At 48.0% G+C, this 13,472-nt stretch overlaps 1 protein-coding gene across 11 annotated transcripts in view; it reads right to left on the bottom strand.

Moving 5' to 3' along the window:
• Positions 1-9,342: 9,342 nt before the first annotated feature.
• The window catches only part of TLN2 (talin 2), a 490,123-nt gene continuing 485,993 nt past the window's right edge, over positions 9,343-13,472 (bottom strand). For all 11 annotated transcript variants that reach the window (XM_049905877.1, XM_049905876.1, XM_049905875.1 and 8 more), the window contains one exon: positions 9,343-13,448. In XM_049905877.1, coding sequence (XP_049761834.1) covers positions 13,320-13,448 — 129 coding nt within the window. In that variant the 3' untranslated portion in view covers positions 9,343-13,319. The remainder of the gene's footprint in view (positions 13,449-13,472) is intronic.

The following is a 13,472-nucleotide window of genomic DNA, read 5'->3' as shown; positions in this document are numbered from 1 at the left end:
AAATGGGGAACTTGGAGTGAAAAGTGGGAGAGTGCTGTCCCATCGCGGGGATTGCAACCAATGTCACAAAACAACTTAAGTATGAATTTTTGGATGAGAAACCAATTTGCTCTGTAAACTTTCTCCTAAAACACAATAAAATTGAAAAAAGAAAGAAAGAAAATATTTTATATCCTACTTTGGTGAGTAGCATCTGGGGTTTAAAAAGCTTTCAAGTGGCCATCTGAGACACATCTACCCCACTGGAGCAAAGGAGAATGAAGAAAACAAAAGACACAAAGAAAATATTAGTCTAAAGGACCAAAGGACCACATGAACTACAGCCTCCTCCAGTCTGAGCCCAGCAGAACTAGGTGGTACCTGGCTACCACCACTGATTGCTCAATAGACGGTTCCAGAGAGAGCAGGAGAAAAATGTAGAGCAAAATTCAAATTCACAAAAAAGACCAGACTTACCGGTCTGACAGAGAGTAGAGGAACCCCTGAAACTATGTCCCTTGGACACCCTGGTAACTCAGAACTGAAGCCATCCCCAAAGTTCACCTTTCAGCCAAAGATTAGACAGGCTTACAAAACAAACAATAACACATGTGAGGAACGTACTTCTTAGATCAGTCAAGTATACGAGACCAAATGGGCAACACCTGCACAAAGGCAAAGACGAGAAGGTAGGGAGGGACAGGAAAACTGGACAAATGGACATGGGGTACCCGGGGTGGAAGGGGGAGAGTGCTGTCACTTTGTGGGCCTTGCAACCAATGTCATGAAACAATTTGTGTATAAATTTTTGAATGAGAAACGAATTTGCTCTGTAAACTTTCCCCTAAAGCATGCGCGCGCGCACACACACACAAACACACACACACACAGAGCAGTGCACTAGGAGTGCCTTCACCCGTTCATCAGTGTGGCGGTTAAGAACAAGGGCTCCACTGGGACACACACACACACACACACACACACACACACACACACACACACAGAGCAGTGCACTAGGAGTGCCTTCACCCGTTCATCAGTGTGGCGGTTAAGAACAAGGGCTCCACTGGGACACACACACACACACACACACACACACACACAGAGCAGTGCACTAGGAGTGCCTTCACCCGTTCATCAGTGTAGTGGTTAAGAACAAGGGCTCCGCTGGGACAAACACACACACACACACACACACACACACACACACACACACACACACACACACACACAGAGCAGTGCACTAGGAGTGCCTTCACCCGTTCATCAGTGTGGTGGTTAAGAACAAGGGCTCCCCTGGGGAAAGGCATGAAACATAAACACAATTTAATCCAACGGTAGAATCCAGGGGTGGAGGGAGATAATACCCCCATTTGTTTTATGAAAAATAAAACGTCATAGTTAAAGACAAAAAATAAAACATAATGGTTAAAGATACAAATTCTGAGCTAGGCTATCTAGGTTCACTTCCCAGATCTACAATTTCCTAGCCGTGTGAACATGGAATAAGTACTTAACTTGATTATGCCTCAGTTTCCTCAACGGTAAAATGGGATTGTTGTTGTTGGGTACCATCATGTAGATGACTCATAGTGACCCAATGTGACAGAGCAGAACTGCCCTATAGGGTTTCCCAGGCTGCAATCTTTACAGGCAGGAAACATCAAAAGATGGAAGGAATACACAGAGTCATTATACCAAAAAGAATTGCTTGACGTGCAATCATTTCAGAAGGTAGCATATGACCAAGAACCAAGGGTACTGAAAGAAGATGTCCAAACTGCACTGAAGGCATTGGCAAAAACAAGGTTCCAGGAATTGATGAAATACCAATTCAGATGTTTCAACAAATGGATGCAACACAGGAAGCCCTCACTTATCTACGCCAAGAAACTTGGAAGACAGTCACCTGGCCAACCAACTGGAAGAGATCCATATTTGTACTCATTCCAAAGAAAGGTGATCCAACAGAATGCAGAAATTATCAAACCATATAATTAATATCACACACAAGTAATTATGCTGAAAATAATACAAAAATGGTCATAGCAGTACATTGACAGGGAACTGCCAGAAATTAAAACTGGATTCAGAAGAAGACATGGAATGAGTGATATCATTGCTGATGTCAGATGGATTTTGGCTGAAAGTAGAATATCAGAAAGGTGTTTACCTGCGTTTTATTGACTATGCAAAGTCATAACAAGTTATGGATAACATTTCGAAGAATGGGAATTACAAAACACTTAATTGAGCTCATGAGAAACCTGTACATAGACCAAGAGGCAGTTGTTCGAATAGAACAAGGGGATACAGCATGATTTAAAGTCAGGAAAGATATGCGTTATGGTTGCATCCTTTCACCATACTTAGTCTGTATGCTGAGTAAATAATCTGAGAAGTTGGACTATATGAAGAAGAACATGGCATCAGGAGGAAGACTCATTAACAACCTGCCATATACAGATGATACAACTCTGTTTGCTGGAAGTGAAGAGGACTTGAAGCACTAAATGATGAAGGTCAAAGACCACAGACTTCAGCAAGGATTGCACACCAACACAAAGAAAACAAAAATCTTCATAACTGGACCAATAAACAACATCACGATAAACGGAGAAAATATTGAAGTTGTCAAGGATTTCATTTTACTTGGATCCACAATCAATGCCCACGGGAGCAACAGTCAGGAAATCCAGCAAAGCACTGCATTGAGTAAATCTGCTGCAAAAGACCTCTTTAAAGTGTTGCAAAGCAAAGATGTCAATTTGAGGACTAAAGTGCGCCTGACCCAAGCCATGCTATTTTCAATCACCTAATATGCATCTGAAAGCTGGACAATGAACAAGGGAGACCAAATAAGAACTGACGCCTTTGAATTATGGTGTTGGTGAAGGATATTGAATATACCATGGACTGCCAGAAGAACAAGTAAATCTGTCTTGGATGAAGTACAGCAAGAATGCTCCTTAGAAGCAAGGACGGAGAAACTTTGTTTCACGTACTTTGGACATGTTGTCAGGAGGGACCAGTTCCTGGAGAAGGACACCATGCTTGGTAAAGTAGAGGGTCAGAGAAAAAGAGGAAGACCCTCAATGAGATGGACTGACACAGTGGCTGCAACAATGGGCTCAAACACAGCAATGACCGGGCTGGCTTCCTTCTGTTGTATGCAGGGTCATTATCAGTCAGAATCAACTCAATGGCACCTAACAACAGTCTTTATGAGAGCCAGGTCTTTCTCCTGCCAAGCTGCTGGGTGGGTTCAAATTACCAACCTTTTGGTTAACAGCCAAGCACTTAACTTTTATGCCACCAGGACCCTTTAACGGAGTTAGTACATACCTTATAGGATCGTTGTGAGAATTTGATGAGTCAGTATATTTAAAGGGCTTAGAACTGTGACTGGCATATTGTAAGTCCTTCATAAATGGTAGCTGTGATGAGGAAGATGATACTTATAAAGCACCTTAGTATATAATCAATACTCAAAAAACTGGTAGCTGTCAAATATCAAGATGTCTACCATACAGATCCACTTAGAATCATGACAGAATGTCTGTTTATACATGAAAACACAGAGGCTCTGAGAAGTCAAGAAATGCGCCTGAGATCACCCAGCCAGAACTAGAACCCAGCCCAGATTCTGTCCCCTGCACAAAGTTAATTAGCTGGACCACAAAGTCTTACTCCTTGCCCTACTCTGCCCTATAGGTTTCAGTGACTCCCCTCCCCAAGAAAATGCCTTTCCCCTGCTGCTACTGCTGCCCCTGACAACGCCATGGGGCCTCTTGTGGGGGGCCAGAGGGAAAAGTCACAGCCTGAGCAAAGCCCAACCCAGTCTGGGATGTACCACCCAGTCCGAGGCGCAGGAAAAGAGCCAAGGCTGCTGGGCTCCCTCCCCTACCTTCTACTCCTGGAGTCCTCAGCTCCATGCTAATGCCTCCAGACAAAATAGTTAAGGATTTCCACAGCCAAGTGATAACTGAAAAAACAAACCCACACCACACCACATACCCTAAATACCAGACATTCCTCAGATGGTTCGCTTCCTAGGTGACTATCCACAGACTTCTCTAGCTTACCAGTGGCAGACATCTTAGAATGGGGGGTGGGAAAAGGGGTGTAAGAAGGGAGGAAGGGCCTGTGCTTCAGCTGCTCATCCCAGGGTCTAGAAACAGAACTGGGAACTCTTGTGTCTAAGGAAGTCTGTTATCATTTTTTGAACCCACCAAGCAAGCCATATGCTCAAGTCCAGGTGTTACCAACATCACACTCCAGAGGCATGCCCCAGGTAAGAGTTGTTCACATCTTTACTGAAGACCTACTATGATTAGGATTCACAAGAGAGGACTTGAGCTAACTCTTGAAAGTGGGAGAAATGGGGTTTTCTTTGGTCACGTTTTCTAGATCGTTTTTATATAGGCATGAGGGAAAGGCGAAACAAAAATGTTGCATGCCTACTATACGGCCCAATGTTTGCTGGCCTTTCCCCACACGAGTAGGGTCAGCTAGGGAGTTCTGGTAGCAAACCCAACTTAGACTGGCTTAAACATGGTGGAAATGTATTAGGTTAGAGATTAAGAAGCCTGGGAAAATTAAGGTTCTAGTTCTAATTCTAATAACAAGCAGATCAACAATGCCACCAAAGATGCAAAGTTTGATTGTCCTTGAGGTAGGCTCCATCCTAAGACTGGTCCTGCTTATGGTCAGATGGTTTCTTCATTCACCACTGATGGGGATGAGAGGCTGATGCCTTCAGCAAACTTCTGCTTTCATCTCATTGGCCAGAACCAGGTGGCATGCCCATTTCTGACCCATCACTGGCAGGAGGAATGGTGTTATACTTAGACCAGTCAGGTCCACTTCTGACTTGAGGTCAACACCCCCCAAATATTGCTGCAGCTCCATAGGGGAGTTGGAATAGATATTGGGGAGTCAAGCACAAGGTCCACCATATAGCCTCAGTAGTGGCGTAACGGTTAAGTGCTTGGCTGCTAACCGAAAGGGTAGCAGTTGAATCCATCCAGCAGCTCCATGGCAGAAGGACATGGTGATCTGCTTCCATAAAGATTACAGACTAGGAAACCCTGTGGGGCAGTTCTACTCTGTCACATGGGATCGCCATGAGTAGGAATCTATTCAATGGCACACAACAACAAGGCTTCTGGAGCTAAATGACTTGCTCAAGGCCATATCTATCTGAAGTCCAAAGTCTACATACATTTTTAATCCCAAGCACCCTTTTGAGGGAAAACAATGGCACTGTGGTAGGAAACTGGCTTTATCATTGAAATCCTTGCCCCTCTAGCCTTTCCCGTCTCTTCTAGACAGGCTTCACATTCCGCTGGGATTCGGGTTGCAGGCACCATTTTGTAAGGATCAGCTCACATCATCTGAGGTCTTTCAATACTCCAGTAACAACCCTCTACCGACTGGAGCCCACCTTCAGAGGTGTAGCAGGGGAGAGAGGCAGAGGGGAGCACTTGCCCCTGGAGCAAGTCCAAGGGGGCACCAGAGGAGGCACAGAATGACATTCCAAGGCGCCACAGACATGAAAGGGACCTGACTGAGGCAGCCGGAAGAGGGAGGAAGGAGTTTCTGCTGAGACATTGCCGCCATAGCCGTCTATTCATCTTGAAATTGGGGGAGGAGGGTGCAACTTAGAGATGGCCCCTGGGCACTCCTTACCCTACCCTCACCAGCCTCTGCCCACCTCCTGGATTTTGCTGAACCATGGCAAATGTTACCAAGAGGTTTCAGGATGTTTAGGATCAAGTTGTGTTTCCTTGCAGCTGTTTTAGGAAGGGGACCCTAGGGAAGAAATGTTTCAGAGAAACTATTTTAGGCAATTGTGTCGCCCTGTGGCCTGGTGGGGCAGGGTGACCGGGGAAGGAAGGGGGCGGCTAGGGTGGGTGGTAGCTATTTGGGAACAAACTTTTTTGTATGTTGAAGTTCAAATCAGCCAGAGTCCAAAATAGCTGATCCCCAAACAGGTCATAAGCACTGGTTGCAAATTTCGGGGTCTAAATTTTATCACCCAGCGATCAATCTTTATTTGATATCTAGTATGTCCAAGACTCCGTTTGAGGTGCTGGGGAGGCTACGTGTGACAAGACGTGATCCCTGCTGTGACCTAGTTGTGGCTGCCACACAGAAGAAATATTACCTAGTAATCCTAGACAGCGTGTGCTGCCTGTGCTAAGGGGGCAGGGCGGCAGACAGTAATTCCAGGAGGACTTCAGAGCGGACGCCCAAGGTGCATCCTTGGTTTGTTGTTGATTTTGTTGTTGTTGTTGGTTTGTGACTTTGGAGAGACCCCGTCTTTTACAAAATAGAGCAGCTCCATAGGGTCTTCTCGGCTGTCATCTTCCGGAAGCAGATCGCCGGGTCTGTTTTTTCCCTGGTGCTGCTGGATGGCTTCAAACCACCAACTTGTTGGTTACCAGCCAAGTTGCAAACCGTTTGAACCACTCAGGGACCTTGTGGTCCTTGGGACATTCAGCCCTCAAAATATATTGGGATTTAAAGAAGTGCTCTAAGGTAAAAAAATAATAATAATAAAAAAAAGTGGGGCAACACTGTATATTATATGCTCCTTTTAAAGACTCACAGTGCATACTAGCATCTTATAGGCCTTGAGAAGTCTCATGGTAAATAAACCTGTTTAACTTCTATACCTTGATTCTTAAGTTTATTTGCCAATGAAATGCCCCCTTTTTCTCCAGGGAAAACAGAACTGCTGTATTTATTCAAGTCCCATGCAACCACACTGCCCCCTGTGGTCAAAACCACCCAGGAGGGATAACAATGAGAACGGCAAACTTGGGGGCAAAGGGCTTTCCTCTAGGTAACAAAGAACAGCCCTGATGGGCAAAACTGGGTTTACTAGCAAATATGGGTCCCCCCATGATGAAGACCAGAGAACTGGGTGTCATATTACTTCATGGTACCCAAGGAACCGCCCCGGTCTGTCAGGTGAGCTGATGGTGAGCCCGGGCACGTGGTGAATGTGGCCGGGGGGCAGGGGGGCAGGGAGGCAGGGGGGCAGGCAGCCTGGGGTTGGCTGGTCTCTCCTCTGCTTCCGTGACCCCTTCCTCCTTTTGGATGAAGCCCTGATTTCAGGGTGCCACCAGCCCTGCCAGGCAGCCTCCAGTCACCAGTTCCAGGTCTTTTCCTGGTCCTCTCTCCACCCTCCCCTCCCTTTCTTGCCTTAGTGCCTTGACCCCCAAAAGTTCTCTCCTCCTTCTATCCACCAGCCCCAGCCCAAATGCTTCCCATCCTTTGAGGGCCTACTGCAGCTCACCCCTCCCCATCCCATCCTCCTGGAGAGCCTAAGTCCCTGCTCCCTCCCTCACTGGAGACTAACTTTCCCCAGGGGCCTAAGGTCTTCAGCTGGAAGACCTTTTATTCCCTGCCCATCTCCTCTCCTGCCAGGAGTCCTGGGAGCTGGGACACCACTACCCACCCTGCCCCTGGAGCTCCTAAAGCCTCCCCCCTCTGGCTTTTCCCCAAATGCTGCTGCAGTATCAGGGTGCTGGGGAGCACTGGCCCTCGTGCCTAGCTCAGGACCCCTTCCCACCTAGGACCACCCCAAGACCCAGGCCACATGTACAACATGTTCATCCTTTTGTTGAGTCTAGAACATTCGTTTTGGGGCTTAAGAGAATTAAACTCCACTTTCTAAAAATAAACTGCAGGGTCTTCTGAGAGGCCCCAACAGACAGGAAACTCCTAACACAGCTGTACAAGCTCAGGCCTGTTCCCGTCCCTCCCAGGTACCAGCCCCACAGCCAGCCCTGGGCACGGAGGGGCTGGGGGCTTCTCACGCTGGGGAGTTCAGGCTGCAATCTTCTGTTTAGGCAGAGAATGTTCACGAAAAACACGTGGCCAAATTTCTCCACCCCGTTTGTTACCCTTGAGTGTTGGTGTTTGAGACTCTCGACAGAAGTGTGGTATGAGAGAAAAGACCTGAAACCAGGATTTTAGAGACACTGGGTAGGAATAAAGCAAAGCAAGGCTCTCAATAACCTGCAGGATAAATGACAAGCTCCTAAGCACAATTTGTTCAATGGTCTTCGGGACACACTCCCCACCCTTACATACCACACACCTGGGCTCTTCATCCTCCCTGCTGCCCCTGTGCAACCTTCCAACATAGGTAACAAGCATGGTCAAAGAGCCCCTGACATAGGTCAACATGCATGGTCAAAGAGCCCCTGACATAGGTTAACATACATGGTCAAAAAGCCCCTGAGCTCCTTGTCCACGAAGCCTGCTTCTTTAAGGAAAATAATTGCATTTTCCTACTCAAGGTGGTGGCGTAGTGATTAAGAGCTGAGGCAGCTAACCAGAAGGCTGGCAGTTTGAATTTACCAGGTGCTCCTTGGAAACCCTATGGGGCAGTTCTACTCTGTCCTATAGGGTTGCTATGAGTCAGAATCAACTCAATGGCAATGGGTTTGGTGTTTTGGTTTTTACTCAAGGTTTATTTCTACTTTGGATTTCCTCTGGTGCTGGGAAAGCTGAATGGAACCCAGTGGTACCTGGTATCCTGTGGCTCTGCCTGTCATACCTCCCACCCCCAACAGCGTCTGGGTAACTATGGAGCTGGCGCTCAAGGAAGAATTTCTCACACAATAAGGACACATTCTCCCTCTCCTCCCCCTTCCTCCCATTCCCATCAGACCTTCACACCTCATTGCTTTAAAACTTTATTTCTGATGAATAAAAAATAATAATTTATGTGGCCAGATCAATAGGGCAAAGACATGGTGACACAGAGCAGGGCTTAACTTTCCTGTTTTGTTTTCTTCTGGATTTTGCAGCCTTGTGAGAAGGTGGCTGAGTGACATGCAGCCTTGGGTACTGTGGACAAAGAGACGTGCATGGAGTGACACACATGGATGCTGACTGCAGAGGTGGGAGGTGGGCCCAGAGAAGGCAAAATCCAAACCTTTTCAAAGAAATCTTTCATTCTGCCCATTCTTAGTGACCTTAAACATATCATACCATCACAAGCTCAGAACGATGGAGCAGCAGTCTTGGGAACTTTAAATGTGGTATTTTGGGACCCCTTTGAGGAGGACACCTTCTCCCATCAGTAGCCACCTCGTGAGGTAAGTACTTGGCGGAGGCTGTGGAGAGGGGGTACTGGGCCCCCATCGCGGCTGTCAGGATATCTTGAGTTTCTGAACTCTGGAGTACTGCCTCCTAGCCTGGATTGAGCATTTCCCCTGAATGTCTTTGGCTTTGCCAAGGCTCCCTTGGGTCAGCAGACAGGATGCGTCCTCGGGAGTCTGAGTGGCAGAAAGAGCATGCAGAGAGCTGGCGCTGGGGTCCTGAGGCCAGAAACCCTGAGGTCCTGCCAGAGCCCAGGCTGCAGAGGTGGGAGAGAAGGTTGTGGGGTGTCATCCACCAAGTGGGAAACCAAGCTTCCCCTTCCCTGGGGGAGAGACCACGGCTTGTTCACGACCATCACCCTGTAGCCTGGGTTGTGCGTGAAGTTTTAGTCTTTGGGATCACTTTGGAGGTGGGGTTTACACTTTTGGGGGAGTTTGCAAAATTTCTTTTTTCAGAAATGGCTTTGGTTGCCCGTAAACTCACTGACTGAAAAAATACTCCCCAAACAAGTAGGTAACACCTGTCGGAAGCCCTATGGGGCTTTCTATGATAAAAACACATGCTGTAGCTACACGGGTTCATTTCTTAGGGCCTGTGTGCAGACCACAGGTGGGCGGCCACTTCGGAGCTGACCTGGAGGGCCCAGGTGACCGGCCTGGGACTTGAGGTGCCTGGCTGCATACAGCGGCAAGGCCATACCTGACAGGGTTCATGGCAGTTTAAACCAGGGCTGTCTGCTCGTCCCAATGTGGCGCATCTTCCTACCCAAGGTGGCAGTTCCAATCTACCAGGTGCTCCTTGGAAACCCTATGGGGCAGCTCTACTCTGTCCTATAGGGCTGCTAGGAGTCGGAATCAACTTGAAGGCAATGGGTTTGGTGTTTTGGTTTTTACTCAAGGTTTATGCCTACTTTGGATTTCCTCTGGTGCTAGGAAAGCTGAATGGAACTCAGTGGTACCTGGTACCCTGTGGCTCTGCCCAAAGCCCTCTGAAAGGCAAATCCAAACAAAACGCAAACTCCTGGGTCACTGGGTCACGCTGAAGTCCGTTCAAGGTCATTTCTGGACCACCAGAGACAACAATTTCTGGGTACAACAATTCAAAGTTAATTCTGGGAGAGAAGGCGCACATCCCCACACCCGCTCCCAGAGAGGGGTCTCGAAGCTCCTGGGCTGAGGCCACCCTGAACCTGAGACCAGCCTTGTGTTAGCAGCTCACACCCCGAACGCACTCATACCCGCATTATCTCCCTTGGAAGAAGACCCAAGAGGCCCCACAGAGCCATCCTGGACACTTGCATAATAAGCACCTATTAAATAATGCTCAGACAAAACACAGCCCTTCAAGCATTTTATGAAATGAGAAGAGACTGCGCCAGGCACGGGGCCATTCATAGGCACGCATGCAGGGTGGGCGGGGACCAGAGGGTGAAAAGCCAGGACCACACCTCGTGAAAAATGGGAACCGACTTCCAAACCTCTCCTAGCAGCAGCCAAGGGCAGACCGGGGGATGGTTACACAGGTCCCACAAAAATAAACTGTTCCGTGCCTGCTCTTCAGTTGTAAAGACAGGCTTTTCTGTTTGGTTCGTCTCTGGAGGCGTTGCCAGTTTTCAGATGCAGCAGAGGGTTTAAATGACTTTGAGTCATAAGCCAGCAAGAGGGTAGTCACTCTCTGCCCGATGCCTAGCTCCTGGGATGCCTGGATATGCCTGGGACATGTGGAAGGGGAGACGCCTGGACGTAGCTGGAAGATGAGAGGGTGCAGGAGTGGGAGAAGCCTTGGGGGGCTCCCCAGAGTCCTGCCAAATGAGGCCATTAACACATCCTGATTCTGAGCCTTTGGGTCTGACATGAGTCTCAGAAGGTACCTCGTATCCCTTCTTGGGATACAGGGGAGCTTCCCCAGTCAAACGGGCACTCAGAGTTTCATTCTCAGATGGGGGGTGGGGGTTCAGGCCAGCGTGGGGATGAAGAGTTGTATTGCTGTTGTTGTTAGGTGACCTCAAGTCGATTCCAACTCCTGGCGACCCTACAGGACGGAACAGAACTACCCCACGGGGTTTCCTAGGTCTTTTCTCCTGTGGAGCCACTGGTGGGTTCGATCCACAGACCTTTGGGTTAGCAGCCAAGTGCAGCCAGGGCTCCTTGAAGAGCTGTATTAGCTTTTCCCTGTGTGCCCAGGGCTCCGCCAGCTCCTCTCTTCTCCAGAGGTCAGGCCTCCCTACTCCACTTTCTACACTCTCCACTTGCTTCGCATTTAGACTGTATTTCCTCTACTTGTCTGGAAAAAAAATTCTATTGTGCATAGCAGTTGCAGGACTCTAATACGGGAAACTGTCAGAAGTTCAATATTTTAAAACCCTAACATGGGCCAGGATCTGCTAAAATGGGGTCACTGGGCAAGGTATATAAGAGTGACACTTTCTGAGGACCAAGGTACCACCTTTTCCCTCTGGGTAAAGTTTTAAAATGATAAAAATGAAACAAACAAAAAACCCACTGTCACTGAGTCTATTCCAAATCAGAGCAACCCTACAGAACAGAGTAAAACTGCCCCATAGAGTTTTCTAGGCTGTAATCTTTACAGAAGCAGATTGCCACATCCTCCTTCCACGAACAGCTGGTGGGTTTGAACCACTGACCTTTTAGTTAGCAGCTGAGTGGTTAACCACCTGGCCACGAGGGCTTCTTATTGAAATGATACTGTGGATGAAATATGAAACGTGAGATCACATCAGTACAGAGAAGTAGAGAATGACTGTCTAACCAAAGTTTTAAAAACCAGGTACCTCCATTAACTCATCTTTCAAAGACACTACTCTCTGAGCCATTAACCCTTCATGTACTGTCTTAGGTAATGGCTCAGATTAAAAGTAAATTCAAGGTCTTAAAATGCCTTCTGAGGAGTGAGCTCTGAAGAGAGAAAACGAGGCAGATGGAGGCACGAGGTATGAAAATCTGGGACTGTGATATCCAAATAATGGACTCTGATACAGCTGCTAACCAAAAGGTTAGCAGTTCACAGCCATCAGGCGCTCCTTGGAAACTCTATGAGGCAGTTCTACTCTGTCCTATAGGGCCACCAGGAATTGGAACCAACACAATGGGCTTGTTTTTTTTTGGGGGGGGGTTCACTTATTTGATAACAAGCAAAACCACTTTGTTAAAGGTTCACGTTGATTTTAGGAATATTACAATGCTGGAAAAACAACTTCCATCTTGGCAGAGAGGACAGATGATTTTTAAGCAGACGCCTTTCAATTGTGAATTCTGACCATTTTGAGAGCAGAGAAGCTGATATGGAACCCGAAGATGGGGACACCGAGGAATTTCTTTATTTCACCTGGATTCCCACCTTGAAAGCTTCAGGAGGAGCTTTGCACTGACTGTCATTTGGGGAACATGGGTCCATACGGGTGGATTTTTAGGAACTGCACCAGCCTCTGCAGAGTAAGGCGCCCACAGGCTTTATTCCAGCCCCTGCTCACCCAGCCCTGACAGGCCTGCCCACCCTCTGCCCTTGTGATTATGGAGGAACAAAATAATCATTCAATTTTCTGGGCCACAGAACACAAGATGGGTCTAGATGGAACAAGGAGCTTACATACTGAGGCAAGAGAATGTGCAAACAGGAGTGGTAATCCTTCACCCTCTGGGGTGAGCCAGTGCGAGGTACGAGGTACGGGAGGGGGACCCACATCACCCCTGGAGTCCATGCTGCTCGTGTTTCTGGCTTTTATTAACCAAGTCCAGCTCCAAAGTCCATCTTCTCCTGAGAAGGAGGAGAATATCACGAATATCCACAACACCGATGACTTCCCCCGCGCCACTCTTCTTTTTTCCTATCAAGATGTCACAGAAAGGCCCAGGTGCAGGCCTAGAGAAGGACCAACAAAAGCAGAAGCGTCTGAGAACGATGTAATACTGACTTCTCTTTTTTGGTAACAGTCCACGAGATGTGCACCCCTCTCTCCTGAGATACGGTGAGGTGTGAGGGGAGGCGGCGGAGGAGCTATGGGTGGGACACTGTACCATGTGATGTCACGATCATGCAGCCGGTGCCCGACAGGACAGAGGAGTGAGGAGGGGCGCTTGGGGCTCTAGGCTCGCCCCAGGGGAGGCGGGCTGTTTCCAGGCAAGTGCCCGGCCTCTCAGGAACACTGCTGTCCAGTCCTGTAGGGCTGGTCCCTGGGGCTTGCCATCTTGTCTCTGGCTCTAGCCTTCGTCTTCCCTTAGCTCCGTGGGCAGGAATTTATACTGCTGCTGGCGGATCTGGGCCAGCTTTTTCCTTGCTTCTTCCAGTTCTCGTTCTTTCTTGAGCATTTCCTCCTGGGCAGCAATGATCTAGAAGAAAAGCAACAAGCTGGA

Source organism: Elephas maximus, chromosome 13, assembly GCF_024166365.1.
Source record: "Elephas maximus indicus isolate mEleMax1 chromosome 13, mEleMax1 primary haplotype, whole genome shotgun sequence".
NCBI classification, from domain to species: domain Eukaryota; kingdom Metazoa; phylum Chordata; class Mammalia; order Proboscidea; family Elephantidae; genus Elephas; species Elephas maximus.
The sequence above is the reverse complement of the archived record's forward strand: the minus strand, read 5'-3'. Positions and strand labels throughout refer to the sequence as shown.